The sequence below is a fragment of the Polypterus senegalus genome, chromosome 2 (assembly GCF_016835505.1).
Source record: "Polypterus senegalus isolate Bchr_013 chromosome 2, ASM1683550v1, whole genome shotgun sequence".
NCBI classification, from domain to species: domain Eukaryota; kingdom Metazoa; phylum Chordata; class Cladistia; order Polypteriformes; family Polypteridae; genus Polypterus; species Polypterus senegalus.
This window is the reverse complement of record NC_053155.1, coordinates 72,690,963-72,717,647: the sequence shown is the minus strand read 5'-3', so window position 1 is coordinate 72,717,647 and position 26,685 is coordinate 72,690,963. Positions and strand designations below refer to the sequence as shown.

The following is a 26,685-nucleotide window of genomic DNA, read 5'->3' as shown; positions in this document are numbered from 1 at the left end:
GCTTGGCTTTGTCATTCCAGTCTCCTCCATTTGTTTCTTTTCAGCCATTCCTTGATGAATTTACTGACATATGTTAGTGTTATTGTCATATTGCTTGGCCCCCTTTGAATTGAGCTTCACTGTTCTTACTGATGGTCTCACATAATCCTCGAGCATCCTCTGATACAAAAAAGAATTCATAATGGATTCTATGATAGTGAGCTACCTAGGTCTGATGCAGCAAGGCAGCCCTAAACTATAATATTTCCACCAGCAGTTGTCTTTGGTTTTCTCTAAAGGAGTTGCTCTAGCCAACTGACTTTATTTTGCCTTATCTGTCCAGAGCAAGTTGTTCCAGAAATCCTGATCTTTGTTCAGATATTCATGGGCAAACTTTTGTTTTGCCCAGTTGTACTTTCTGGACAGCAAAGGTCTTCTCCTGGTATATTTCCCATGTAGATCAATTTGTGCAGCCGCTTTCTAATAGTAGACATTACCTGTGGCAAGAGGTACCTGTAGTAGGTCCTGTGATTTTTGAGGCTTTTAGAGACATCTTTCAACATCTTACTTTCTGCTCTTGGGTTGAAATTGAGAGGGGGGGGGGGGGGGGGGGCTGGCCTGAAAAAGTTGTCTATTATTTGAAATCTTCTCCTCTTGTAGTTGATGTTCTGAACAGTGGATTATTTAATTTCAAATTATTTGGAGATCTGTTTAAACCCTGGCCCAGACTCATAGGCATCTATAATCTTCTTTCTGAAGGCATCCGAGAGCTCTTTTGATCTAAGCATGATAATAACTCACACTTTAAGTAGCAAACTAAACCAAACCTCTAAGGTTTAAATAAGACAGGCTACTCCAAATATCTACTCTGATGATATTCGAGTCATTGCCAACTGATCTGGTGCACATGGTTCTAATTTTAGTTATTTGAGGTAATGAGAACTATAATTTTCATACATGCAAAGTTTGCATCTAGGTTTGTTTAAATGGACTACAAAATGGAAATGTGGCCTGATGCTTTTTTTTTATATTATATCAACTTTATCTAGAGAAACTATTTAAATGAAGATTAAATTTTGATATGTTAAAAAACCATTTCATGGGATTTTCTTACTTTTTCGCATGACTGTAAGTGCTTAGTGTAAACTTTAGTAAAGCCACAAGAACGAGAATATGATTATTTGTGTAAAGGATGGTATGAATAGTCACTTAACTTAGTTACCATATTCACAGCACTGGACACAGAGAAAATTAGTCAAAAAGAAATTAACTGATGTGTTTTATTTAGCTTGTCTTAAATAACCTTTTCACATGAACTCCAGAAATAACAATTCTTCCAAATGAGTTTGCAAAGTGTTCAGCATAATACAGTTTTCATTTAATAAATCAATAAAATGAGTACAAAAATTGAGTTGCATAGTTAAAATATTCCTAACACTATTGTGAGGTATTTGTATTTTATACAGGTGATTGGATTAATCTTGACAAAGAATTCAGCCGTCTAGTCTGATGGTTTAATGCTTCTAAATGACCATGTGCTGAACGTCAGAGGTCTTTGCACTATAGTTTTTTTCACCCTTTTGATTATTTCTGGTGTTCTTAAATATCTCTAAAGTCCCACAGATAGTATGTTCTTCGCATCACCACTAGAGTGACATTTATTAAGCTAGTTTAAAATAGTATTACAAGAAAGAATTGAAACAAAATATTCTTTTCAACTTAGTAACTGATTTAAACTCGATGTATACTGTAACAATGAACATGCAGCGAGTCTCCAAACAGTTTTCAATTGCCAATGAAACTGCATTTAGCATACAACACTAGCCCAGCACTATCTATAGCTCCACTCTATTCACTCATCCCTCACAACACCCCAAACAATCTTTCATTTCCTTCTGCCACACCCATTGTTTTCATTTTGACATTTCAATCACCTGATCCCTTCACCTCACAAGTTTATCTTTTGCTCCAACCTCTGCCCCCTTTTCTTATACTAGTGTTTACTTGTCAGTCGTCTCATTTTTATTGTTTCACATGTGTAAAAGAGGTGGCATTGTCGTGGAGAATATTTATTATAATTTATTTTCGTCTCAGAAATTGAAGCCCTCTGTGATGCGTGAACAGTATGTTTAAGGCCACACCTCGGATCACATACTGCAGCAACAAATGATACGCCAAATAGAAGGCTACAGTATGTTTTCTACACAGTCATGTGATGACCCATCTCCAACATTTTCACAACCCATAATTTAAGAAACACTGGTCTATTTTATTCTGCTTAAGATATGCATACGCTAAGTAATAACATTTGCTGATTTATTGCATATTCAGTATCAGAGTAAAATTTTGTAATTACTGAGTCATATTTAATCATTTAAATAAACAAACTTTGCATGTGTGAAAAGTAACAAAACCCTTATGATAATATGCAACATGTGTAGCTTTATTTTTATTGGACATGAGCTGAATTGTTTGATCTCACATCATATTTGCTTTATTCTTTTCTGTGTATTTTATTAAAGGGAAAAAACAGTGGCAGGTGGAAAACTTCAACAAGTTCAGCTTACCATTACAGAGGTGAAAGAAATTGACTTTTACACAAACTTCAGCTGTCATGTAATCAGTGGAAAAGGACACTCTGTAGGATATTTCAGACTAAAGCCATCCAGTAAGTTCTGTTTTCCAAAGCGTAATTCTTAATTTTTGTGACTCATGATGGTGACTTTTCTCTGTCCACCACTAATATTTTGAAGGTAATCTGGTGCTTGTTGGTTATGGGGAATCAGAGATTATCAAACAGTGTCTAAACATGAACAGTATGGATTGGGCTAATTGACTTTTGGCCTAAATTACAAGAGGCCCTATTGAAAATACAGAGAGAATGCCGAAATTCCATTAGGTTCTGTTCCTAAATATTAGCCTGTCCAGGGAATGAACTTGGGTCCCTGCAGCTTTGAGGCAACAGCATAAACTGCTAATTTCCAATTTCCCCTTGGGGATTAATAAAGTATCTATCTATCTATCTATCTATCTATCTATCTATCTATCTATCTATCTATCTATCTATCTATCTATCTATCTATCTACAGTTATTGTCATTATACAAAGAAAAAAATAACACAAATGTCATGAAAATTAATAAATAAGAGTATTTTGTCTGACCATGAAATTTCCTGAAATAATTTTGTTTTTTATTTATCCCTCTATTTCCCATTCCCACTTTTTCAGCTACATCACTGTAGAGCGAGAGCCTAGTCAGATAGCATTGGGTACAAAGCAGGTCCCAGTTCTGGAGTGGGTCTGTCTATTGCATGACAAATTCACACAACATCCCCGGTCATTTCTGTCAGTCCGGTTTGGACACACAAATTCATTTAATGACAAATCTGTTTCATTCAGCAAGAATCAAGAATATATAAGGAATAAAAAACAGACATTTGGAAGGTTGTTCAGTCACCATACAGACAGTGACTTGGCAATAATTGAACTGTGTCTGTGAACTATTGTCCCTCCTTTCCTGTCTGCCCCCATGTTTCCCACAGTGATCCATCCATCCATCCATTTTCTAACCCGCTGAATCCAAATACAGGGTCATGGGGGTCTGCTGGAGCCAATCCCAGCCAACACAGGGCAGGAACCAATCCTGGGCAGGGTGCCAACCCACCGCAGAACACACACAAACACACCCACACACACACTAGGGCCAATTTAGAATCGCCAATCCACCTAACCTGCATGTCTTTGGATTGTGGGAGGAAACCCACGCAGACACGGGGAGAACATGCAAACTCCATGCAGGGAGGACCCGGGAAGCGAACCCGGGTCTCCTAACTGCGAGGCAGCAGCGCTACCACTGCGCCACCGTCCCACAGTGATGTTTTAATAAATAAGTAAATGTGAAATTTATAATCATTTTAATAATTAATAATTGCATTATTTAATCATTTTATTTGAAAATGTGGTAAGTTTTGCAAAAATTTGGTATTAATGAAGGTCTGTACTTTTGTTGGTCTTCTTACAGTTAGCAGTATAGAGTACGGTATCTCCATATACAGTATGTAACACTACAACGACATATGAACTTAACACTGTAGTAGATCTGTTCATACAAAGTAAATTTGAATAGTGATCAAAATTCTCATTTTCATTACCTGTAATAATTTTGTGCATTTCTTTTTCTTGTCTAGGGCCCAGCTTTTTGGTTCATGTTGGAGTATTCTTTTCTATAATTCTAGTATTCACTATACTCAGTGCAGTTATTTATAAATTCTTCAAAATTGATATCATTCTCTGGTACAGAAAATCATGTCACCTCGTTAGAAAAAGACAAGGTAGGTGTTTTTTCAGTGCATGTTTAAATATTTCATTAATATCTAGTATTACAGAGGGTAAAAAAATCTGTTAGGAAGGTTTCAAGGCCTATATGCTGCAGCTATCTGATTTTAATATCAAATTTCCTTACACAGTTTCTTTTCCTTGTTTTGAGTTTCAGTTGTGAAGGATTAAAATAGGGCTGGAGTGGGACTACATGTTTATGCATCGCATTTTAAAAATACTCAGCCTTTTCCAAATATAATAAAGTTTTTATTGTGTGGTACAGTAACATGCTGCTATGACAAGCTCACCCTGTAATGGGTACAACAGTTTAAAAGTGTCTGTAGCCTTTGTATAATATGTAGTGCCATTAAAATTAGAATAGATGACACAGATAGTACAAAATAAAAACAATACACAAGAATTAAAAGAAAATCAATCATCAAAATTCACAGTTTGTTCATGTTCAAAATAATTAAGTCCTAACGTGAGACTGAAAAGAACAACTCGTAGTAGCGCTCCTGATGTCTGAAGCAATCTGGGAATATGGAATGTAAGAAGAAACGATTCAGTTACCTGAATGATAAATAGAACAGAAGGTGAAGTGGGAGTTTAAAAGACTAAAAGATTAGTTAAATAATAGATGTCAGTCTATCATTTTAATATTTGTTTATTTTAATTCAGCACCACGGGGGGCATCGCTTCTACCAGCAGCACTAGGCACAAGTCAATCAAAGAGTTTGAGTAATAAATATTTAAAAAAGCAAAACAAAAAAAAAAAAATCAAAACCGAGACAGACGGATAATGCATGGGTTCTGTTTTATAATTATTCTTGAACCAAAGATATTTCTACATTATTTTAACTCTCTCTTGCTGTTTGCTTTCTGCAAGTGGAGTGATGTAATCAAACAACATTAATTGGTAAAAATGGGTCCAGAGGCTATAAGAATTGAGAAAAACTGGTCTAAATGATGATTTTTAGCTCTTATAAGCATAATTAAAACATTTACAAAAGATTTCTACTTATACTCATCGAACTACTCTCAATAACGCATAATGAATTCAAAACATGGTGTCAGACAGGATTGCAAATTTGTTTAAAATCAAAAACCGAAATCTGTCATTTTTATATGTATTCAGGGCCTTTGCTACATTGTGGTCGGGTGCATTCTATTTCCTTTAATTCTCCATGAAGCATGTCTAGAAGGTGTATAGTACGTGATTGGTGTCCACTTGATGCTAATTGAATAAATTGGAGATTAATTAGAAAGGCACCCACCTGTGTATTTAAGATCCCACAATTCACATTGCATGTAAGGGCAGAAACAAAGCCATGAAGTCCAAAGGAAATCTCTTTAGACCTCCATGATAAAATTGCGGTGAGGCACAGGTCAGGGCTAGGCTAAAAAAAAACTTTCTAAAGTCTTGAGTGTTCCCAGGAGCACAGTGACCTCAATAATGGTGTAATGGAAGAAGTTTGGAAATAACAGGGCTTAGTTTTGGTTGTTTGGCCAAACTGAGCAATCGGGTAAGGAGGGCCTTGGTGAACAAGAACCCAGCTTCAGAAGTTTCCGGCTGAGATGGAAAAACCTTTTAGAAGGATGACCATCTCAGAAGCACTCCATCAATCATGCATTTATGGTAAAGTGGCTATGCAGAAGACACTCTTGGGGAAAAAAAAGACACAGCCCACTTGGAGTTTGCCAAATGGCATTTAAAGGACTGTGATCACATGAAGAAAAAGATTTTGTAGTCTTATAAGACAAAAAATGAACTCTTTGGGCAAAGTCCAGGTACTATTCCTCCCCTGCCTTATTCAAACACTGCAGTAAAGCATGATGCTGGCAGCGTCATGATTTCAGGTGCTTAACAGTAGGGGCAAAGAGATTGATTAGAATTGAAAGAAGGATGAATGCAACCAAATACAGAGAGGTCCTTGAAGAAACCTACTACAGAGCGAATGCAACCGCAGACTGGGGTGATGGTTCACCTTTGAGCATGACAATGTCCCAAGGTTCATAACCAAGACAACACTGGAGTGGCTTTGGATAGGTCTCTCACTGTCCCTAAGTGGCCCAGCCAAAGCCCAAACATAAACCCAATGGAACATCTGTGAGAGACCTGAAGATGGCAGTTTACAGATATCTAATCTAATGGAGCTTAGCAGGATCTACCATAAATAATGGGATAAATTACCTGACCCTAGGTGTGCACAGCTTGTAGAGACTTCCCCAGGTGAACTTGAAGCTGTAATTGCTGCCAAAGGGGCTTGTACAAAGTACTGAAATAACATATGAATACTCTTGACTGATAACTACAGTGGTACCTCGGTATATGTCCTTAATCCATTCCAGATCCTTTGACTTATACCAAACAGGACGTATACCAAGTTGGACTTATTCCAATACTAAGGTACCACTGTATTTGATTTGTAATACATTTGCAAAACTTTCTGACAATAAATTTTCACTTTGTCATTATGAATGCAGATAGATGGGCAAAACTGGACAATTTATCCATTTAAAATTAAATTTAAAACACAGTAAATTGTGTAGCAAGTGTAGAGGTCTGAATACTTTTTATATCCACTGTATGTCCACCTAAGAAATGAATAGTTATCTTAGCGAATATTACAGACTGTAGTGGAAGTGATGATAAAAAGCAACAGCTGGGAAGTATTTAATCAACTTGAGTACAGAGAGAGATTTGTTTCTGAATATCAGTGCAACTTTGGGACACACATACTAAAAGAATGAGTCTTGTTGAGCCAAGGCCATCCCGGCAGCATCTGTCATTGGCAGGAAATAACCCTGGAGACCAGCGCAGTCCTTCAGCGGGAACTCTCACTGATGAACTCACAACCTGGCCCACTTAGAGGCACCAATCAGCACAACCTCTGCATCTTTAGGAAGTGGGAAGAAGGCAGATAATCTGACCTGAATCTGAACTCTTTAGAGAGTCTTTAACCATTTTTTTAACCATTAAGGTCTATATATTTAGTTATTAATGCTTTAAGATAGCATGTGCATTTTCATTTTTTTGTGTTACTTTAGTCATATTTTTTCCATTAATAACAAAAAAACACAGTTTTTTAAAGTATGTGGTTAGTTTCCGAAAGTAAATTGCAGTTTTCATTATCAATGTTAAGCATCTAGTTCTATTTCCAACCACTCATTATGACATTTACATGACCTTATGCCAGTGTTTCCCAACCTCGGTCCTGGGGGCACACTGTGGCTGCTGGTTTTTGTTCCAACCTGCTTCTATTTCTAATTGGACTCCTGGGCTAATTAAGTGATGTGTTATTTCTCAAGTTCTGTGTTTTGGGAACAATGTAGAAATTAGAAAACTAAGTTTGGTAAAAAAAAAAAAATACATACTGTATATACATATATATTAAAATTTATACACTGACAGAGAGGTGCGAAGGGATTTAAGGTGGGCCGGATTTACAAGTTTTTTCGTAGGCTTTGGTAATTCTAGTGTTAATAAGATACAACAAAGGGGAAGAACTGCACAGAGAAAGGGCAAAATATAATGAAATCAACAAAAGAGAGTTAAGCATTTAAATCAATAGCAAAAGCAGAAATATTTCTAAATGTCTTATAAATGTAAAAATAATGCTGTTGTGCTTTTTTGAATGTAGAATAAAACAAAAATAATACCAGCTAATTAAATGAGATCAATGCTATCAGGTATTGTCACTGATTAGGAATCTGGTTGGAACAAAAACCTGCAGCCACAGTGTGCCCCCAGGACTGAGGTTGAGAAACACTGCCTTATGCTCCCTGTATTATTGATATTTATTTTTCTTGTATGAGTGCAAAAATACATTAATAGAACTTCTCGTTTACTTTGTATAAGAGACACTGCTGCTTATCTATAAAATTGTCACTAAGGAGAAGTATGATGAGACATGCAAAAACTAAGATTCAAAATAATAACATTGCACTAAAAAAGCTAAGCTGTTGTTTGTTCTCTGTTAATATTTTATTAGTTATGAAACATAATTTTAAGATGTGAAACCTTGCAGACATAGAATCTAAACACATTCTAACACTTGACAGGTTTCATTCAGGGTTTCATTTTCCTCAGCCTCTTAGATCAACGAACATTCTGAAAGACAAAGTTTTGTGGGAAGGACTCAAACTCAACAAAGACAGAGTCTAAAGCTGTGAAAGTGTTTTAAACTCACTCCTAGCATCACAAAAATGTAGTTTTTTAAACAGCTTTTGGAAAATGATGTCACATAATGCACCTTCCATTGGTTTAGTTGGTGGCAATGGAGTCTCATTGTTATCAATAAAAAGATAAAATGGCGGTGCCCATGAAAAATTAAATTAGCAACCAAAATAGAAACAAAATAATAAAAAAAGCAAGGAAAACCATCAGGTAGATTTCCTTTGGCACAAAAATGAAAACTAGACAATAAAAGGCCCTCTCTGTCTTCTCTAAGTGTGCAGCACCACATGTATATTTCTTATGTCACACAAGTGTCACTTTCGTGTTTTGCATTGCAGTTTTTGTACAGTAAATACTATACACGATGTTCTTTATATATGGATTTTGCCTTTTATATTTCAACTCTGTTTCACATTTGTTTATCATTTCAGTTTTGCGTTCTTACTAGTTTAGAAAATATTCAATCAAATATTAAGCTAATTTACAATTTCTTAATGGAAAAACTCAGAATGATATCCAGTAACAAATGCATAAAGTTACAAAAATGGCAGAGTAAAAGTTAACAACAACACGGATGCACCAACAGCAGCAACAAGGATTTTGTGGCAATGTTAGCCTTTACAAGAACACTTTAACAAAATGGCAATGTGAGGACACCACAGCTACAGTGACAATCTAGTAAATAACTAGACAAAAAAATGAAAATTGTGAATACAAAAATGATTAGGAATGATTGGTAGTAATACACGATTAAGAATCATGACACCTGCTATTATCAGGATACTGTAAGGAGTTTATTTCTTTGGCTTTTTACACTATCAGTATTATATCTAGTTGATTTGACTGGTTTTATCTGCTTTACAAATATAAATAAAATACATGAATAAATAGGAGGCGCTTTAAGTTGTGCTGCTGTCCTTGCAGTAAGGAGACCAGGGTTCATGTCCAGTGTCCTCCCTGCGTGCATTTTGCATGTTCTCCCTGTGTCTGTGTGGGTTTCCTCCGGGTGCTCTGGTTTCCTCCCATTGTCCAAAGAGATGGAGTTTAGGTGGACTGCTGATACTAAAGTGGCCCTGTGTGTGTGTGTGTTTGTGTGCCCTGTAATGGACTGGTACCCTGTCCAGGGTTTGTTCCAGCCTTTTGCCCTGTGCTAGCTAGGATAGGCTCCAGCACCCCCAAAACCTGTTCAGGGCTAAGCTTGTTATGAAATGACTTACTGATATACAGTGTAAGTAAATACAAATAAAAAGATGTCACGCACACATGAGCAGCAGTGTTCAATAAACTCAATAACAGCAGAAGGAGCAATAAAAACATTATGTAACTGCAGTCAAGTGTGTGCCAGAGAAAAGACGTCAGTTTACACCTGGGTTACCAGCGTTCAGTTTCAATATCATCAGTCCCTTTCATGAATGGAATTATAGAAGTACAGCAGCATGGAAATATGTTATGCAGCTATTTAGGGAAAAGTTGAGAAAGGTCGGGAACATGACATGCACACTGATGAATTATTTTGAAAATGTAAAAGCTTCATGCCCATTGAAATGAATAACACTTCTGGTATTAAAGAATATTCTGCCACTTTAATTCTTTCATAGCGCTTTACTCATAACTAACCTTGTCCGCCTTGAATTAAACATTTTGCTGGGTTGTTTTTTGGGGTGTGAGTGCCCACCAGCACATTGTATATAATTTCATTGCTTTTTTTTTTTTTTCAGAAAGCGATGGAAAGACTTACGATGCGTATGTTGTCTATTCCAAAAATAATCCCTGGGCACCATCAAACAAGGCTGCTCAGTTTGCTCTTCAGGTTCTTCCTCATGTGCTGGAGAAGAAATGTGGATATAAACTCTTTATATTTGGTAGAGATGAACTGCCTGGTGAAGGTGAGATTAGATACCTGACTGTTCACTGGGGTCTGTCTAATAAAACAGAAGCAAGCTGACAGAGTGCAGTGAGATTTTGATTTCTCTAAACCCAAAGTAAAAATACTGCCTTGTCCATGTTAGCCATTTTTAGTAGTTGTAAAGTAAAGTGTATAACACTGTTAATTAACTCTTGAGGCCTGCCATGAGCCCAAAGCCAGCCGTGGTAACATTAGGCCGTACTTCAGCACCTAAAGTCTATGTCCGACTCAGACAATGTTAAACACGTTACATTTGAAAAAGGATGCAATACAATAATAAATTGAGCTCATCCTTGGTTTTCACTTATTCCTTTTGGGAAGCGCTACTGAAGCCTCACCACTCACTCCATCCAGTTCAGGAACAGCTTCTTCACCTGACCATAAGACCACTGAACTTCCTGTAACCTGGTCCTAAAATGATTTCCTCATATGCCTCCATAAACCTTATATTGCTATACTATTAATAAAATATCTATCTATCTATCTATCTATCTATCTATCTATCTATCTATCTATCTATCTATCTATCTATCTATCTATCTATCTATCTATCTATCTAAAAGGAAACAAATGAGAATGTTAATGCTGCATTCAATCATATTCAGTAATGTGGTATTCGTTGAAAATAACTAATAATGTCAATTGGCTTTATTTTTCTAGCTGTGACAGATGTGGTGCTGAAAAACATTCAGAAAAGCAGAAGATTAATTTTCATCTATGCGTCTAAACTATATGATGAATACGATCCCCTTGTTCTGTTTGAACTCCACACTGGATTGTATGATGCCTTGATATGTAATAAAGTAAAAGTCATTTTGATTGAGCTGGAGGTAATACAAGACTATTCTGCCTTTCCTGAATCAGTAAAATATTTTAAGGAGAAGCAAGGAGCTGTACATTGGAAAGGAAGCTTCACAGGGAAATACATGTCACCATCAACCCGTTTTTGGAAACAAGTCCGGTACCTCATGCCAATGATTGAGGAAAAACAGTCAGATAAAAGCAATTTTCCTCTCTCTGTTTAATATATGAATTGTCCTTAAAATACAGCCTTGTAAATATGTAGTGACACTACAGTTCTTTTTATATTTTGGGTGTGTGTGATGAATTGTGAGTATCTGGTTCAATGTACACATTATTTTTACAAAGCACTGTTCCACATGAGACACAAAAGAAAATTCAAAAGACACTTTCAATTCCCTATGAAAATTAAAAACACTAAAAATTATTCACTTGTATTCACTTGTGGTTTTTACTTGCTTTTTATTTACTTATTTTCTGTGCAGAGCTGAAACCCGTTAAAAGTGCAACCAATGTAGACATGACATACAAATAAACCGGCAGGTCAAAGGAAACTGGAGTGCCAGGAGTAAATATTCACATATGCATAAGAAGAAAATATAAACTTTACTTACTTGAGTTGATGTATAACTGTGCTATGCTTTCATTATATAAGAATTTTCAATGGTAAACCTTTACAAAGGATTATATAATGCTTGTAAATGACTAATTGAAAGTTATAAACTGTTACAAACACATAAATTATCATTTAATAACATAACTGTTTAAATATTTATGAACTAATGATCTGTTAATTCATGTTAATGACTGTCATAATTTGTGCCAAAGCTCAAAAATGGGTGCACACCTCTAATAAACCACAAAATCTCCCTTGATAGGCCTCACTTCAGGCAGCCTAGCCCCAATCCAAAAGGTAGGCTTTCACACAGGCCCCAAAATGGAGACCAGGCTTTAAAATAAACAAGATTCAGAAAAACATCTTGTCATAAAAAGAACAAAAGCAAAGTTAATATTTAAATGTAATTTTTAAAGAATTTATTTAAAGAAAAATATTAACAAAACGGCAAGGCAAGAAAAAATGTGTTTTGTCTAAAATGCAAAAACCTAAATCAAACAAATCTGAGACAGAATCCTTAAACCATACTTTAAGCAGACATTGAAGCTAGAAAATCCAATACAAAATTACAAAATCAGGAAACAGGAATCAAAAGCCACAGAATGTAATGTAGAAACTTCCCTTTAAACGATAACATAGTAGTATCCCATCTTCATTATCCAGTGGCCTCGCCTCCTTTGGCTCTGCGTAAAGGGGACAGGGCATACAAACAAATTAACACAAAAGTACAAAATAAGTAGACATCACAATATTACATAAATACAAAACCAAAATCACCTGATAAACGTGGTCTAACAAATTAGGACCCACTTCCAGTGGCTGTTATTCTTTTATTTTGGTGGACCAAAATAGGCAGTGCTAGAGACTGATCTTATGAAGTCTTGGTGACTTCTAACTGTAAGGTGGCTGCACATGCATCAATTAAAGTAGCTGCATTAGTAAAATTTCAACGAGTTAGTGGGTTAATTAATGAAACATTCAAAGTTTCAAAAAGAACACATAAGTCAGACGGGCATAGCTCATCCTTCCCTATGGTTTTCAAACTACTGTCAAATCATGATGTAAAGATCTCCGACATTCTCCTGTCTACAGCCTGGTAACTTCTGCATATACAAGTGGCACTCTGAGTGAAGAAGAATCCTTGGTTGGCTTCCAATTTCTCCTTCAAGATAAAAAAAAATGAGTCAATCATCTCTAGAGCAGTATCATGAAAGACTTCCTTCCAGGAGGTGGTCCTTGCCAGTTAGAGGTCTGGTATTTACACATGGGTGAGAGTTGATTTGTTTCGAACCAAGTCTTGTAAAATTTGACTTATTTGTATGGAATGTTATTTGATTTTAATAAAATCAATAAAATCCAAAAAAAAGAGGTTTGGTATTTACTGAAGCTGGACTTCCTGTGGTTTTCAGGTCTGTGTCACACCCAAATCCCTCCCCATAAGTATTTCAGATGGACCCAAAACAGTGTAACACACCTGATAGTCTCTTCTTGACAACCTGTGCACCTACTTATTCATGCTGTTACCTAATCGGACAATCACATGGCATCAGCGCAATCCATAAATTCATTCAAATGCAGGTCAGTGGCTTCATCTGCAGTTCACACCAAAATGGACACAAATGTGATTGCTGCTAGATGGTCTGGTTTGGGTATTTTTGCAACTGCTGATCTCCTGGGATTTTCACACACAAGAGACTCCAGAGTTTATTCAAAATGCTGGAAAAAAACAAAAAACATCCAGTGAGTGACAGTTCTGTGGAGGGAAACTCCTTGATGATGAGAGTGGTTAGAGAGGAGAATGGCCAGACTTGTTCAAGCTGACAGAAAGGCTTCAGTAACTCAGATAACCGCTCTGTACAACTGTGGTGAGCAGAAAAGCTTCTCAGAAAGCACAAAGCATTGAACCTTGAGGCGGATGGGCTACATCAGCAGATGGCCATGTTGGGTTCCACATCAGTCAGCCAAGAACAAAAAGGTGAGGCTTCAATGGGACACAGGTCCATCAAAACTGGACAGTTTTGGAAAAACATAGCGTGGTCTGACGAATCTTGATTTCTGCTGAGGCACACAGATTGTAGAGTCAAAATGTGTCGCCAACAGCATGAATCCATGTACTTAATCTGCCTTGTGTCAACAGTCCAGGCTAGTGCTGGTGATTTAATGGTATTAGGAATGTTTTCTTAGGCCTCATCAATACCAGTCAGTCATTGACTGAATGCCACTGCCTTATTTGAGAACTGTTGCTGACCATATACACCCATTCACAGCCACATCTTCTAATGGCTACTCGCAGCACAATAGTACACCATGACACAAAGCAAAAGTCATCTTAAACTGTTTTCATGAACATGACACTGAATCCAGTGGCCTACCCAGTCACTGGATCTGAATCCAACAGAAAACCTTTCGGATGTGGTACAATGGGAAATTCACAACATGAACGTGCAGCTGACAAATCTGCGATTGTGTCAGTATGTGACTGTGGAATTCATGCCACGAAAAAGCAAGACCGTTTTGAGAGCAAACAGAGGCTCTACGCAGGGAGTGTCAATAATGTTCTTAATAATTTAATTTTATACACATGCATATGTGTGTGTGTGTGTGCCCTATGCCACCAGTGCAATTGAATTCTTACTTGCGCTTAGCCTCAGTAAGTGAAGCACACACAGCACATAATGTGCAACAAATTACTGTACCGAGTGGAGCAGTGGAACATAGCACCCGTCACACATGCACATCTGTGGACCACCTTGGGTCGAGAGGGTGTGCGCATGTTAACCTTCTCTTTTGTTCCCTCCACAGTACCGAGAAGATCGTCCAGTGAGGGCAACTGACTCTGCCCCTTCAGGTTCTGCGCCTATAACACCCAAGGCTGCTGTAAGGTGGTGTTCAGTTTGGAACAGACTGCACCGCAAGATGGAGATCTTTGCAACTTGAAACACCCGGCTCACTTACCTAGCCTGATGGCTCTCTTATTTTGCTTCTGTTATTACTTGTAAGAGTGGCCCTTTTCGTTGATTTTTGTTGGACTGAATTAAAATGAGGACGATTGAGTTGGTGTCCCAACATTTTTCTGTGGGACTTACAATACTTGCAATACATTCTACCACACATACCACACACCCCAGGGATCTTCAGTTATTGTGACAAAAAAATAATGATTTGATGATGTGATGGTTTTGAAAACATGAAGTAGACAGAAAATTATCTTATAAGATGTGTGGTGTGAATGGGACATGTGAGAGCGCATGTAAAATGCTGAAATTATAATAAAGAATGACATTAATTGAAAGAATGTAATCTAAATGGTTTGTACTTTATATGAGGACCAGCTGCACCGGTTTTAAAGAACAGCTTTTCTTAAATTTTGAACTGAAGAACTGAAACAGAAAACTAAAAGTAAGAACGGTTGAAATATACAAAAATAATCTAACAAGTACAGAAAAGATGCTAATAGGTAGAGTGGTAGAGGAAATTAACACAAAACAAAGACACCTGCTGGCATGCAAAAAACAATTCAACCTTGTCAGTTGTTCTTTATAAATCTGAGGGTGCTGAATCCAAATCCAGAAACAGAATTGCTCTGTCATGACCAACCTTTTGATGATTTACCATGAAAAAACACCATTTTAGAGAAAAAGCATAATATATTTTTAAAATTAATTGTTCAGACTTGAAAAACTGATAAGTTACACGTGTAATTGTTTCAGTTATAACTATTCCTTACAAAAAGGAGCCACTTGGAAAGTTTTTCCACTTATAAATCCTTTGCCAGGTGTTTCGAAGTATGAAAGTGCTGAAGAAATCAGCAGAAACAAGGAAAGCAAGGAAATGATGAAAGTAATAGAGAAACTGCAGAGAAGTATCATTAAGAAGTGGAGCAAACTAAAAGGAGAGAAGATAAAATAATTCATACCTTTATGGGAGTTGGAGCACACAGCTGACATTCGAGGTAATGTGAATAGAGTAAGACATGTAGAAAAAGTTAAACAGAAACAGCATATGGGAGTTAACAGGAAAAATAAACAGAGATTAATAATATACTGCTCAAAAAAATTAAAGGAACACTTCTCAATCAGAGTAGAGCATCAAGTCATTGAAACTTCTGGGCTATTGATCAGGTCAGTGAAGTAGCAGATGGGCTTGTTAATCAGTTTCAGCTGCTTTGATGCACTAGAGAGGCAACAATGAGACGACCCCGAAAAAACAGTAATGAATGGTTTAACAGGTGGAGGCCACTGACATATTTCTCTCCTCATCTGTTTTTTCACTAGTTTTGCATTTGGCTACGGTCATTGTCACTAGTGGTAGCCTGTAACATCATTCAGCGTGACCAGTTTGGTGATGGGTCAGTGATGGTCTGGGGCGGCATATCCATGGAGGGACGCACAGACCTCTACAGGCTAGACAACGGCATCTTGAATGACATTAGGTATCAGGATGAAAGTCTTGGACCCATTGTCCGACCCTGTGCTGGTGCAGTGGGTCCTGGGTTCCTCTTGGTACACAACAATGCCTGACCTCATGTGGCGAGAGTATGCAGTCAGTTCCTGGAGGATGAAGGAATTGATACCATTGACTGTCCCCCACGCTTACCTAACCTAAATCCAATAGAACACCCCTGGGACATTATGTTTTGGTCGATCCGACACCACCAGGTTGCACCACAGACTGCCCAGGAGCTCAGTGATGCACTGGTGGAGGAGCAACCTTGACATTGTCAGGCATGCATACAAGCATGTGGGGGCCATACAAACTACTGAGTATGATTTTGAGATTCTGCAATGAAAATGGACTGGCCTGCCGCATCATTTTTTCACTTTGATTTCCAGGGTGTCTTTGAATTCAGCCCTCTGTAGGTTGATAATTTTCATTTGGCATCCTTTTGTTCCTAACACATTACCCAGTCCATATCAGTATAGATATCCAGTATTGAGATCTGATGTGTTTTCAAAATGTCCCTTTAATTTTTTTGAGCAATTAATGAAGAAGTAATTGAAAGTGGCTTTGTTAAGGTAGCATTGTGGTATAAGGTTAAAAACGTAGAATTGATTATTGTTTAGTGCATGAAGGTGTGGTGCAACCTGGTGGTGTCGAATCGACCGAAACATCATGCCCCAGAGGTGTTCTATTGGATTTAGGTTAGGTAAGCGTGGGGGACAGTCAATGGTATCAATTCCTTCATCCTCCAGGAACTGACTGCATACTCTCGCCACATGAGGTCAGGCATATGAAATGACAAAATATGTCATACACTTTGTTAAAAAGGATGGAATTTAGTATTAACCAATGGAGAGTAAAGATATAATAAATTGAAAAAGGTGTCAAACACAGATGTTTTGCATAATGCAGAAGAGAGTTTAAATAGTGTGGAAGAAAAACAGACAATGTGTACAAGCCAAAGAAGCAGAAGCAAATGGCAATAACTGAGTAAGAAAAGCATGGAGTAACACTTCATAAAGGAGGATCAGTCCTGAGGGGGTCCAGCCAAAAGCCCAAATTGATTTTCATTGTGCTGTCGATGGTAGAGTTGGTTAGCAGCAGGTTGGTGTCCAGTTCAGTGTTGTAGCCACAAAATTGTTCAGGTGTTTCGGTCGGGTCTTTATGTTAATTCTTAAAACTCAAGATGAATTTAATCCTGAAGAAAAAAATGTAAAAAAGAGGTTGGCAGCCGCCCATTAGGAATCTGACTTTTCTGGTCTGAAAAACAAAAGAAATAAAATCAGGGATTGCAGGGGTGTGATAGTCTAAACATATCTGCTTTGAAACAGAAAACCAAATGAAAAGTGTAGACACAAAGGTGATTGAGCCAGAGGACTGAAGCAAACAAGTAAAATACACCAAAGGAAAAGCCCAATCAGAATGCTTTTGTTTGAAATCCTGCAGGCGTACTTGCATTGGTTAAGCTTACTTATTTATTTCATTGTTTTTTTTACTTTTTCAAATTTCAGTAGCTGCAGGTCTGTCCTTCAGGAAGTGGTGGGAAATTCCACTTAATGGGTGGTGTCATGCGTCGTGGCGACGTGAAACTGGAGGTGGGGACTCATGCGATTTGAGGTCTGCCACATTTTCAGTCAAGTCCTTCTGGTGTTTTCTGTGACACAGCAGCAGGTAAAATGCATGTTAGTGACAAGGTAAGACGATCTTTTCAATTTCTTCTTCCTGAACAGGCCAGAAAATATATTCCAGGGTGCAATTTAGCAATATGAAAATGCAGACAATTTTTCTGTCAGTCATTCTGCTCTTTATCTCGTAAAGCCACTGAATACAGGCAATGACAAGAGTCTTAAGCTTGTGCTTTTTTATTCGCTGATAAAATTTGCAAAACTTTTTACAAGCAACATTTTAATGGATCTCACAAAATAGGAAAAAACAGGACACACTTCACAAATAATAGAAATCTTTGGGCAGCAGCCTGTATATGATAACAATAAGCTCTTTAGCTCAGCAACTTCACCAGAGCTGCTTTCTGCCTTGTGCCCAGGGCTGCCAGAATATTTACTGGCCCCCCATGTAAGCAGATTTTAAATTGTATGGATGGATGAGTCGATGGATGGATGGAGTATGCTTTAGAATGGAACTTGCTTGAGCAATTCATTAAATTAATCTGGATGTTTAATAAAATGACTGAAGATATGGACTGAAGAGAACACTCTGAAGGTGCTATATAAATTAAATATTATAATTATTACTCCATCTAGAAAGAAAACCAAGAAGCAGAAAAGGAGAGTTTTGAAATATACTGTACAAGCTGTGCCACTTTGGCACCACCTGGTGGCCGAGACACACACATTACCCTCCGTCCATCAGCCCATTCAGCTTTTTCCTTTCCAGTTTCAGGGTTGCTGGAGACTATCCTAACAGTGTAGAGTGTAAGGTAGGAGAAAACTCTAGACGGGAGCCTAAAAAACAGGGCCACACTCCCTCAAATCAGGCCGATTTAGATTCACTAGAGTCACGAACCAGACTGACAAGCAGTCACAGTGGGAATGTATGAAGAGCGCACCAACCGTGACTGGGTTAAAAGCCATATCCTGAAAAATGAAGTTCATGTTTTCTACACATGCCTTGGGTGTAACAAGGATAGTAAAACAGGAACCAAAAAAAGAAAAAGTTTAATTATTTTATAGTGCAGTGAGCGCAGAGTTCATAACAAGTGGCCAGTGTCCTGCGAGTGTGGACATTAAAGGTTCACCAAACACAGGCGATTACTGCCGATGTGGCCAGCTCTGTAAGTCCACTAGAGTGGCAGATCAGATGAGGCATCACTCACCGGCACTCATCTGCTTGCTGCATGTAATGCAATTAGGCTTTGAACATCTCTATATCTAGAAAGCTCAAGCTTGGTTTGTTTGTTTGTTTGCTTGTTCTTTATGCACAGCTTTGTTTTTCCAGCCACGGACTTTAACTTTGGCACACAAATGCTTCTTACTATCAATCAGGTTTATGATGGGGTCAGAATAAGCGGCATTAAAGTTGCAGAAAGATCTGTTGCCAGAGAAGTGACACTGCACAGGTTGTGACTGTGGTGTGACAGCTAGCATGTTAGCCAAGGCAGGGAATCCCCATTTGCTTCCCACAGTTTACATTATTATTTTTTTTAATAACCTGTTTCCCTATTCACTATTTTTGTCACAGCCTCACGCCTTACCCGATGGGGCCAAATTGTCTCCAGACTTACTTACTGCGATTTGTGGTTAAGGGCGTAATCTCTCACCGTTACACCATCCTGTGCATCTCTGATGAAACTGCTTCTCCCATGTAATTGCCTTGCACAGACAAGTGTAAAATTAACAGGTAAAACGGGATAAAGAGCTGGTAATTCCATAATTCTGACATTTATAATATACTGAGCAGACATATAATTTAAGTACAGACTAGATGATCTTGACCTTATAAAATGTGTGTAATGTTTACGGAAAGTATTTGACTACTTCCTTGGAAATTACTGCATATATTTTGTCTCCTGTGGGTGACAACCATACTGCGTGTCTGGTGAGTGGGTGTATATCTAGAAATATGGAGCCCAACTGTAGGGATTACTTTCTTGGAAAAGCTATGTAAGACTATATGTATGTGACATTTACATGCTTCAATTAGTTAACTTCATTTTTATTTTATGTAGCACTTTTTATATAATAAACCATTACAAGGCAATTTACAAAGCAAACAAGGATACATTTCAAAATAATTATGTATGAACAGTATATACCTTCAGCAGAATAATATACAATACTAAAGAGCAGTGGTTATCCAAGTGTGTCTCTGTGTCGGCCTGCTCATCTTTCTTACACAGAGATATTCTTGCTGATAAGGCCAAATGAAATCACCAGCCACTAGCATCTGTCTGACTTTCGTACAGATGATACAGTAATATCTTTTACTTCTGCAATACCTTTTCCAGTTCTAATTCTGAATCCTGAGCCTGCATGGCAGTTAACAGAGTGGAGAAGTGCAGAATTAGCTTGCAATGTAAAAAGAAAGTGAGGCTCTGAACAAGTCTGTCAGAGTTCTGTTTGTAGTGTTTTGTGTATTTTGCTGTCATTGTTAGGACACCTTCCAAAGGCCTAATGGCAGGAGTAGTGCAGACATTTAAATTAAGGAGATTCGTTCAGTAAACAGCGCTGTTCTGGAGGAGTTTTTGTGGTGACTTCTTTTTCTTTGCACCTTGGGTTGTGGTGCTAAGGTGTCACCCATTGCATGGCTGCACTTGTATTCCAATCTGGGTGGTTCGTGGTGTGGTGGGTGCGGCAATGTGCTGTAATCAACGCATGCTCCCAACCTCTCTCTCATCGGATTGTTACAGTACCCCAGCTAGTCCCCCAAATCCCCCATTTAGCTATTAATGTTAGTCAACACTAAGAACTTGGAAAGCAACTGATTTTTTGTTTAATGGAATACTAAAGGTGACAATTATTTTAAAGATTTTAATTCCAATCTAAAGATACACAGACGGTAAAGTGGGTCGTTGGGCAGAGATAAATGGCAACCGCGGCTCAGTGCACTAAACTGCTAATTTTTTCAGCATTACTTCGTCTTTGGTATTTGTGGCACAGTTTGCCTATTTGTGCAATACAGAAATGGTATGGCACAGTCCTTGTTGCATGGCCAATTACATCCCACATATCAATGACAGCCCTCTTTCTAAACCCATCCTATCGAGCAGCAGTTTTTCCATGTAATTAATTCGTTTATCTGCAGGTTGATAAGGTTGGTTCTTCACGATAATAATCTGCTAATGATATTAGTTCAATCAATTCAGTTTAATATACATACTTACATATCTTCTTCTTTCGGCTGAACCTTTTAGGGGTTGCCAAAGTGGATGATCTTCTTCCATATCTTTCTGTCCCCTGCATCTTGTTCTGTTAAATATACATACTTACATATAATATATAATATAAATGGTATTTACATATATATATATATATATATGTAAATATGTATATATATGTATATTGGCCAACACCCATGACTCCACCCAAGTAGTAGTGAAACAGGAGGGACTTTAAAAATCAATAAACAAACAGCTTGATAAGGTCTGATCCAAAACTTAGACAGAGGAACAGAGATTTGAATGGAAGCTGGCGGGTGAATGAGGAGGGCCAGCCCAGCTCCCCACTCCTGAGGTCACACTTCCCCCTCCCCTCGGCCAACAGCCTCTGTCTCAGATTAGAGCGAATATATTGCTCCTGCAAGCGAAGTATGATTCTTAGTGGAATGAGAGAGAGTCGAAAAATCAACCGGAATGTTCAAGCAAATTCTAGAAAAAAGCCCAATCTAAATCCGTTAAGTAGTCCTCTTGTTCGCTAGCTAAGTGGAGGTAAGGTACACACCCAGAGAGCCCTACCCCCCTCCCCTCAGCCTGCTGTGTGTCTCTCAGATTCTCGCAAATAAATCAGTACCGCAAGTGAACTATGATACATAGCACAATGACAGAAGTCGCAAAATCAACCGGAATGTTCAAACAAATTACAGAAAAAAATCGATCTAAATCTGTGAAGTAGTTCTCTTGTGAAAAGAAGACAGACAGACATTGGATTTTATTTACAGTATATACAGACATATGTATTTACTGTATATATATATATGCATACATATACTTTCATAACTGCTTTCCTCTTCCATTTATTTCAAAGGAAGTGACCTTTTTTTAACTTTTATAGTTACTTTTTCATGGTTTATGGTTGTGCAGTGCCAGACCTACTGACTAAAAAGGAAGTGTGAGTGTAATATTCTCATGAGTAGGGGGGTCCTACATGATAAGCAGGTGCATTTCAAATGTTTTTCCATGTCTTCCTTCCATTTTGATGACCTGTTGTGTCATAGTCAGCTCTTCATTCATCATTCTAGCACCCATGTAACCAGCCTTCCCCTGAAATTCACCATTTTGGATACAAGGTGCAGCAAAAACATTGTGTGCAGGGGCGTATCTCCAAATCTGACATCATTTTCACCGTCTGACCCTCGTGCAAATGTGGATGCTTCATGTATAAAATTGGCTTAATGCATTGATTTTTAAAGTGAGGTCTGTGGTAAATGGCAAAGGGATTCCACAAAATAATTGGAAAAATCTGGTGAGTAATTCATAAATATCACGTCTACTTGGTAATCCAACGGTCTAGTTATTCTCTTCTCCTTTATTCTCTGTCATTTATTTTAAACAATTGCCCCAAGACATCCATTCAGAATATAAACAATAAAGTTCCTTGCTAAACAACCTACTATCCAGACAATGTTGTGGAGTGTGCATGCAGTGGCATCGATGTATCTCACCAGCCAATCAAAACCCAACTAGTTGCTGCTCTGCGCTGCTGTGCCCTGCAGTTTGACTTCAACATACTGTATGTGGAGACCCCTTGCACCAAGCATGAGCAGAAGCACACAAACTTATATTTGAGCCAGTCACTCTCGTAATGTTCTGAGCCAATAAAAATGACTGTGAAGCCTTGCATCTCTCATTTTGTATATACTGCTGTCGTTCATATAACTGTCAATCACTCATGACTCTTTATTGCTCAGTCGCACTTCAGGTGGTTTAGCTACTTTGGGGGGAAAAAACACCCACATTTTAAATAAAGGCTAGATCCTTGGGTCAAGCATCTGCATCGTCAAGTGATAATTAGCCAGCTTTTGCTAAAAAAAAAAAGGAAAATATGATAACAATTATATAGAGTTTGGTTTACATTCTCAGCACTCTTTGCTATCAAGACAAAGTAAAGGGCACATTTGCACGTAGAAGATGATATCAGAGTCTGCCCATCATCCATCACTCCCAAAACTGAGAAACTATACAGTCACATGCACCCATCTCACAAATTTTCCTGGTACTTGATCAGTAAAATATGTATTTTCTGATAATCAGTGTTTGTTTAGTGTGTCCCTATAGGTTGGTTTTGTAATTTTTCCCCCCTTCTAAGGGGTGCCTGGTCTGAAAATGCTGGGAAAGCTACCTGTGCAGAGATACCAAAGGCTACAAGGGAAAATGTTCTAGCATTGTGCCCCTGGATCAAAATGTAAAGTTAGAAGTTAGAAATGATTTTCCAAGTGACTTTGAAACGTAGTCTGGTGTAGAGTGGACAAACACTCAGTTGGCAGCTGGAAATTAGGCCAGGCTGCAAGGACAGAGGGTTGAGAATGGGGATGTATAAGTATAGTGATGTGGTGAGCAAGTCTGTAAGCTGCACTATCAGGTAATGCTCCATTGTCTGTTGGTCAGATTGGGTTGTTAGCAGATCCTGTTCTCTTGTATTTGATTATTTGTACTTGGATTTCTCCATTTTTCTTTACCACCATGCAGTTTTTTCTTTAATGAAGTAAATTCCATTTGAAGCACAGTTACACCTTCTTGGTGCAGAAGGTTGTTACCAAAGCCCCTTCTATCACAGTTTACTATAATCCTTGGATGCATCACCACCAGAGCCTATAATTCATTTCAAACATTGGACTAAATGAAATACAGTGGTGGTATTCTGGGAATCTACTTGATGTCTTCCTGCATTATTCTGCTGGTCAGTTACGCATATAAATATGTCTCTATGGGTTTCATATGTATATTGTCCACAATACAGAGTTTCACTGATATGCTAAAACTGATGAGAAGAGTGCATGCAACATTATTTATTTCACTTTTTAAAAAGCTTTTCATAACATACCACATAAACAAAAAGAAAGAGGAACAGAAGATACATTTTGAGAATGGATACAAAATCAGGTTGAAGGCAGAACACAACAGGTTATAATGCAAAGACTTTCTGAAAAGTACTTATTGTTTACTGTGTTTTAGCTCAGGGATAAGTGCCATTGTTCTTTTTAATCTGCATAATAATTTTGAATTTATCTAACAAGCAAGCTGGTTAAGACTGTGGATAACACTCAATTTAGTCTCACAGAGCCAGATGCATGATATATAATATAATGTAATTAAATATATACAACTGGAGATTACCATGAGCAAATTCTGCCTAAATATGAGTGGGAACAGTTAGACGATTCACTAAATTTCACATTTCTAAACCAATCCAATATCTCAAGAAGACGGAGCTCAAATTAGGGGCCGTGATTCAAACAACAAAGCATGCTGGTGCTCTGCTAAGGGTCGTCCAACTTATATCAAGTCCGTGCTTATGATGGATAAACCCTCCATCACTGAGAACTCCACCAAAAGCGCCCTAGTGAAACAAATAAATGTGCATTGTGTTTGCCGAAAATACATTTAATGTGTAGAAAATCGGTCTGCTCATTTCAAGTGAATGATGCACTGCCTCTGGCTGTACGTGGTCAATGTTGTTCACAATTAAGACAGTACAGCCGGAGTCAGTTTGAAGCTACTGTAAGTTCATGTGCAAAATAACGGTACAGTATCTATTTATACTAAACAGTGTGCCATCACACAGAGCAAAGGAGGTGAAAAGAGTGCCCGTTAGGCGAGGTCTTTTTACTGTTGATAATGAAGAACACAGGAGAAGAGAAGCAGATTTCGGTACACAGTACACCAGAAACAGTTAATGTGGCAGGTGACACTCTAGCATTACCACGGACGAGGCTGCATTGCAAAGAAAGTTAACATTATTGTCTTAATTGCAAATGTCAAACATGCTACATAGGATTTAGCCATAGAGTATTAACACACAGTATATACTGTAGATACAGTACCTCTCTAAAGACTAGTTGCTGTTGTTATACCATGGAGTAAATCCATGGTATCTATAAGCGTCAGGTAACTTGTGACACTGAGCTTTATGACTGTTTGTAGCCTTTTGTTTTCTTTCAATGTCAAGTTTTTTTTTTAAATTTGCTTCATGTGTGTTTTTGGTTGCACCCAGGCTGGTTAGGTTAGGTTGAATTTTTAGAAAGAAACCCTGCAAAGTGAACATTTTCAGCAGCAGATTTTGTTGCTATTCACTAAAAACTTTTTAACGAGTTGCCCCCAACATTCGAAATTCACGTCTTATTCTGTGAGACCACACTAAATTAGGTTACATGGCATATGCATTGGGATATTGTGTCTTTTACAAAAAATATAACAATGCCTGAGACAGGTCAGGGATGAGCTGCTAGACTGCTTCTTGAACAGTGGGGTATAAGCTACTAAACACATATTTATAATTTAAGGAAGAATTCATTTAGAATTGACACAACAGACGTGTTAAAAATTATGACGGGAGTTAGTACAGAGCACTCCAGCTGTTATTTTAAAATGGGTTTTCAGTAAAAATACAGGAATTCAGATGAAAACTGGTTAAGAGTAGATTTGGCACAAACACTGTCAAGTTTTTTTTAACACAGTCAACCACAGAAATGTTCAATAATTTACAAAACAGGCGTAGTTAAGGAGATTGTCAAATATCAGCTTGATTATGCTTTAGATAGAGTCAGGGAAATTGGGATTAAGGAGCTATATTCATTTGAATGTTGTGCTCTTGTCAACACTTGTCATATATTCTTAATACTTTTTGTGTAAGCACAAGTGGGCAATCTATTTTGGGAATTTATGATCCATTATATATTAGGAAAGGGTACTCAGCTGACAAACTCACAGCGGAGGAAAGAACAGAAAGATTAAATAAATATTTAGACTGAGGCACCATCCCTTCCTGTGTCCGCTAACATTCCCCATAAAAGCAGTGGGCACACTTACTGTTTGACAACACTGATAAACAAAATGGGCACACACTCCCTTTGTTTGGAGAAGTGTGGATTGAAAAGTCTACATTACATGTCATGCATGTCTCATGAAAATGTTAGGCAAAATCAAGTGCAGCACTTCTGTGTTCATTGTAGTAGAAATATAGAACACTGATTTTGACAATAATGTTAGTGATTTGGATTTTTCAATGATATTAAATATTTAGATATATTGGAATGGATTTCCTGAAAGTATGACACAAAAGCAGAAGAATAACCAAAGTCTACTATTGCATAATTAGCCAATCTGAAGAAGAAATCAAACCGTTCTGTGAGTCTGTCACAGCTATATGGTGTCTGATAAAGGACCAGTCACGCTATATAATTTTTCCAGGGATTTTCAGTTGCAGAGTTCATTTTCATTAAATTAGCAAATTTTGTGAAACTTTCTAAAGTATTTCAGTTGAAATGGGTATGAACCACACATCGCATTCTGCATGCCTTACGTGTCTGAGAAAAGTTTGATATGACAACATACACGATTCCTGTATAGACTGACTTTTTTGATTAAAGATTTTTCTCATTTTATAAACACAAAAAATAGAACTATGCAAACAATTCTGAAAACGTGAAGCTCATATATCAACAACATGACCCCAAACTGCTGAACTCTAAACATAATTCTATTGGTTTCACTCAAATATCATTCTAAATTAGAGTTTTTCAAATCTCTGAACACAAGTTGCATCACTTAGCACA

At 37.7% G+C, this 26,685-nt stretch overlaps 2 protein-coding genes across 4 annotated transcripts in view; both read left to right on the top strand.

Moving 5' to 3' along the window:
• LOC120523030 (interleukin-1 receptor type 1-like) overlaps window positions 1–11,696 on the top strand; it is a 91,670-nt gene extending 79,974 nt beyond the window's left edge. For both annotated transcript variants that reach the window (XM_039743957.1, XM_039743958.1), the window contains exons 9-12: window positions 2,502–2,647; window positions 4,167–4,310; window positions 10,195–10,362; window positions 11,043–11,696. In XM_039743957.1, the coding sequence (XP_039599891.1) occupies window positions 2,502–2,647; window positions 4,167–4,310; window positions 10,195–10,362; window positions 11,043–11,407 (823 nt within the window). In that variant the 3' untranslated portion in view covers window positions 11,408–11,696. The remainder of the gene's footprint in view (window positions 1–2,501; window positions 2,648–4,166; window positions 4,311–10,194; window positions 10,363–11,042) is intronic.
• A 6,085-nt stretch (window positions 11,697–17,781) lies between these two features.
• LOC120523029 (interleukin-1 receptor type 1-like) overlaps window positions 17,782–26,685 on the top strand; it is a 60,121-nt gene continuing 51,217 nt past the window's right edge. Inside the window, exons 1-2 of one of the 2 annotated variants that reach the window (XM_039743956.1) lie at window positions 17,783–17,933; window positions 19,438–19,596. Coding sequence is in view for 1 of the 2 variants with exons in the window: in XM_039743955.1 (XP_039599889.1) it covers window positions 17,916–17,933 (18 nt within the window). In the remaining variant the exon portion in view is untranslated. Of the gene's footprint in view, window positions 17,934–19,437; window positions 19,597–26,685 lie in introns of both variants that reach the window. The other variant, XM_039743955.1, reaches the window with a different exon arrangement.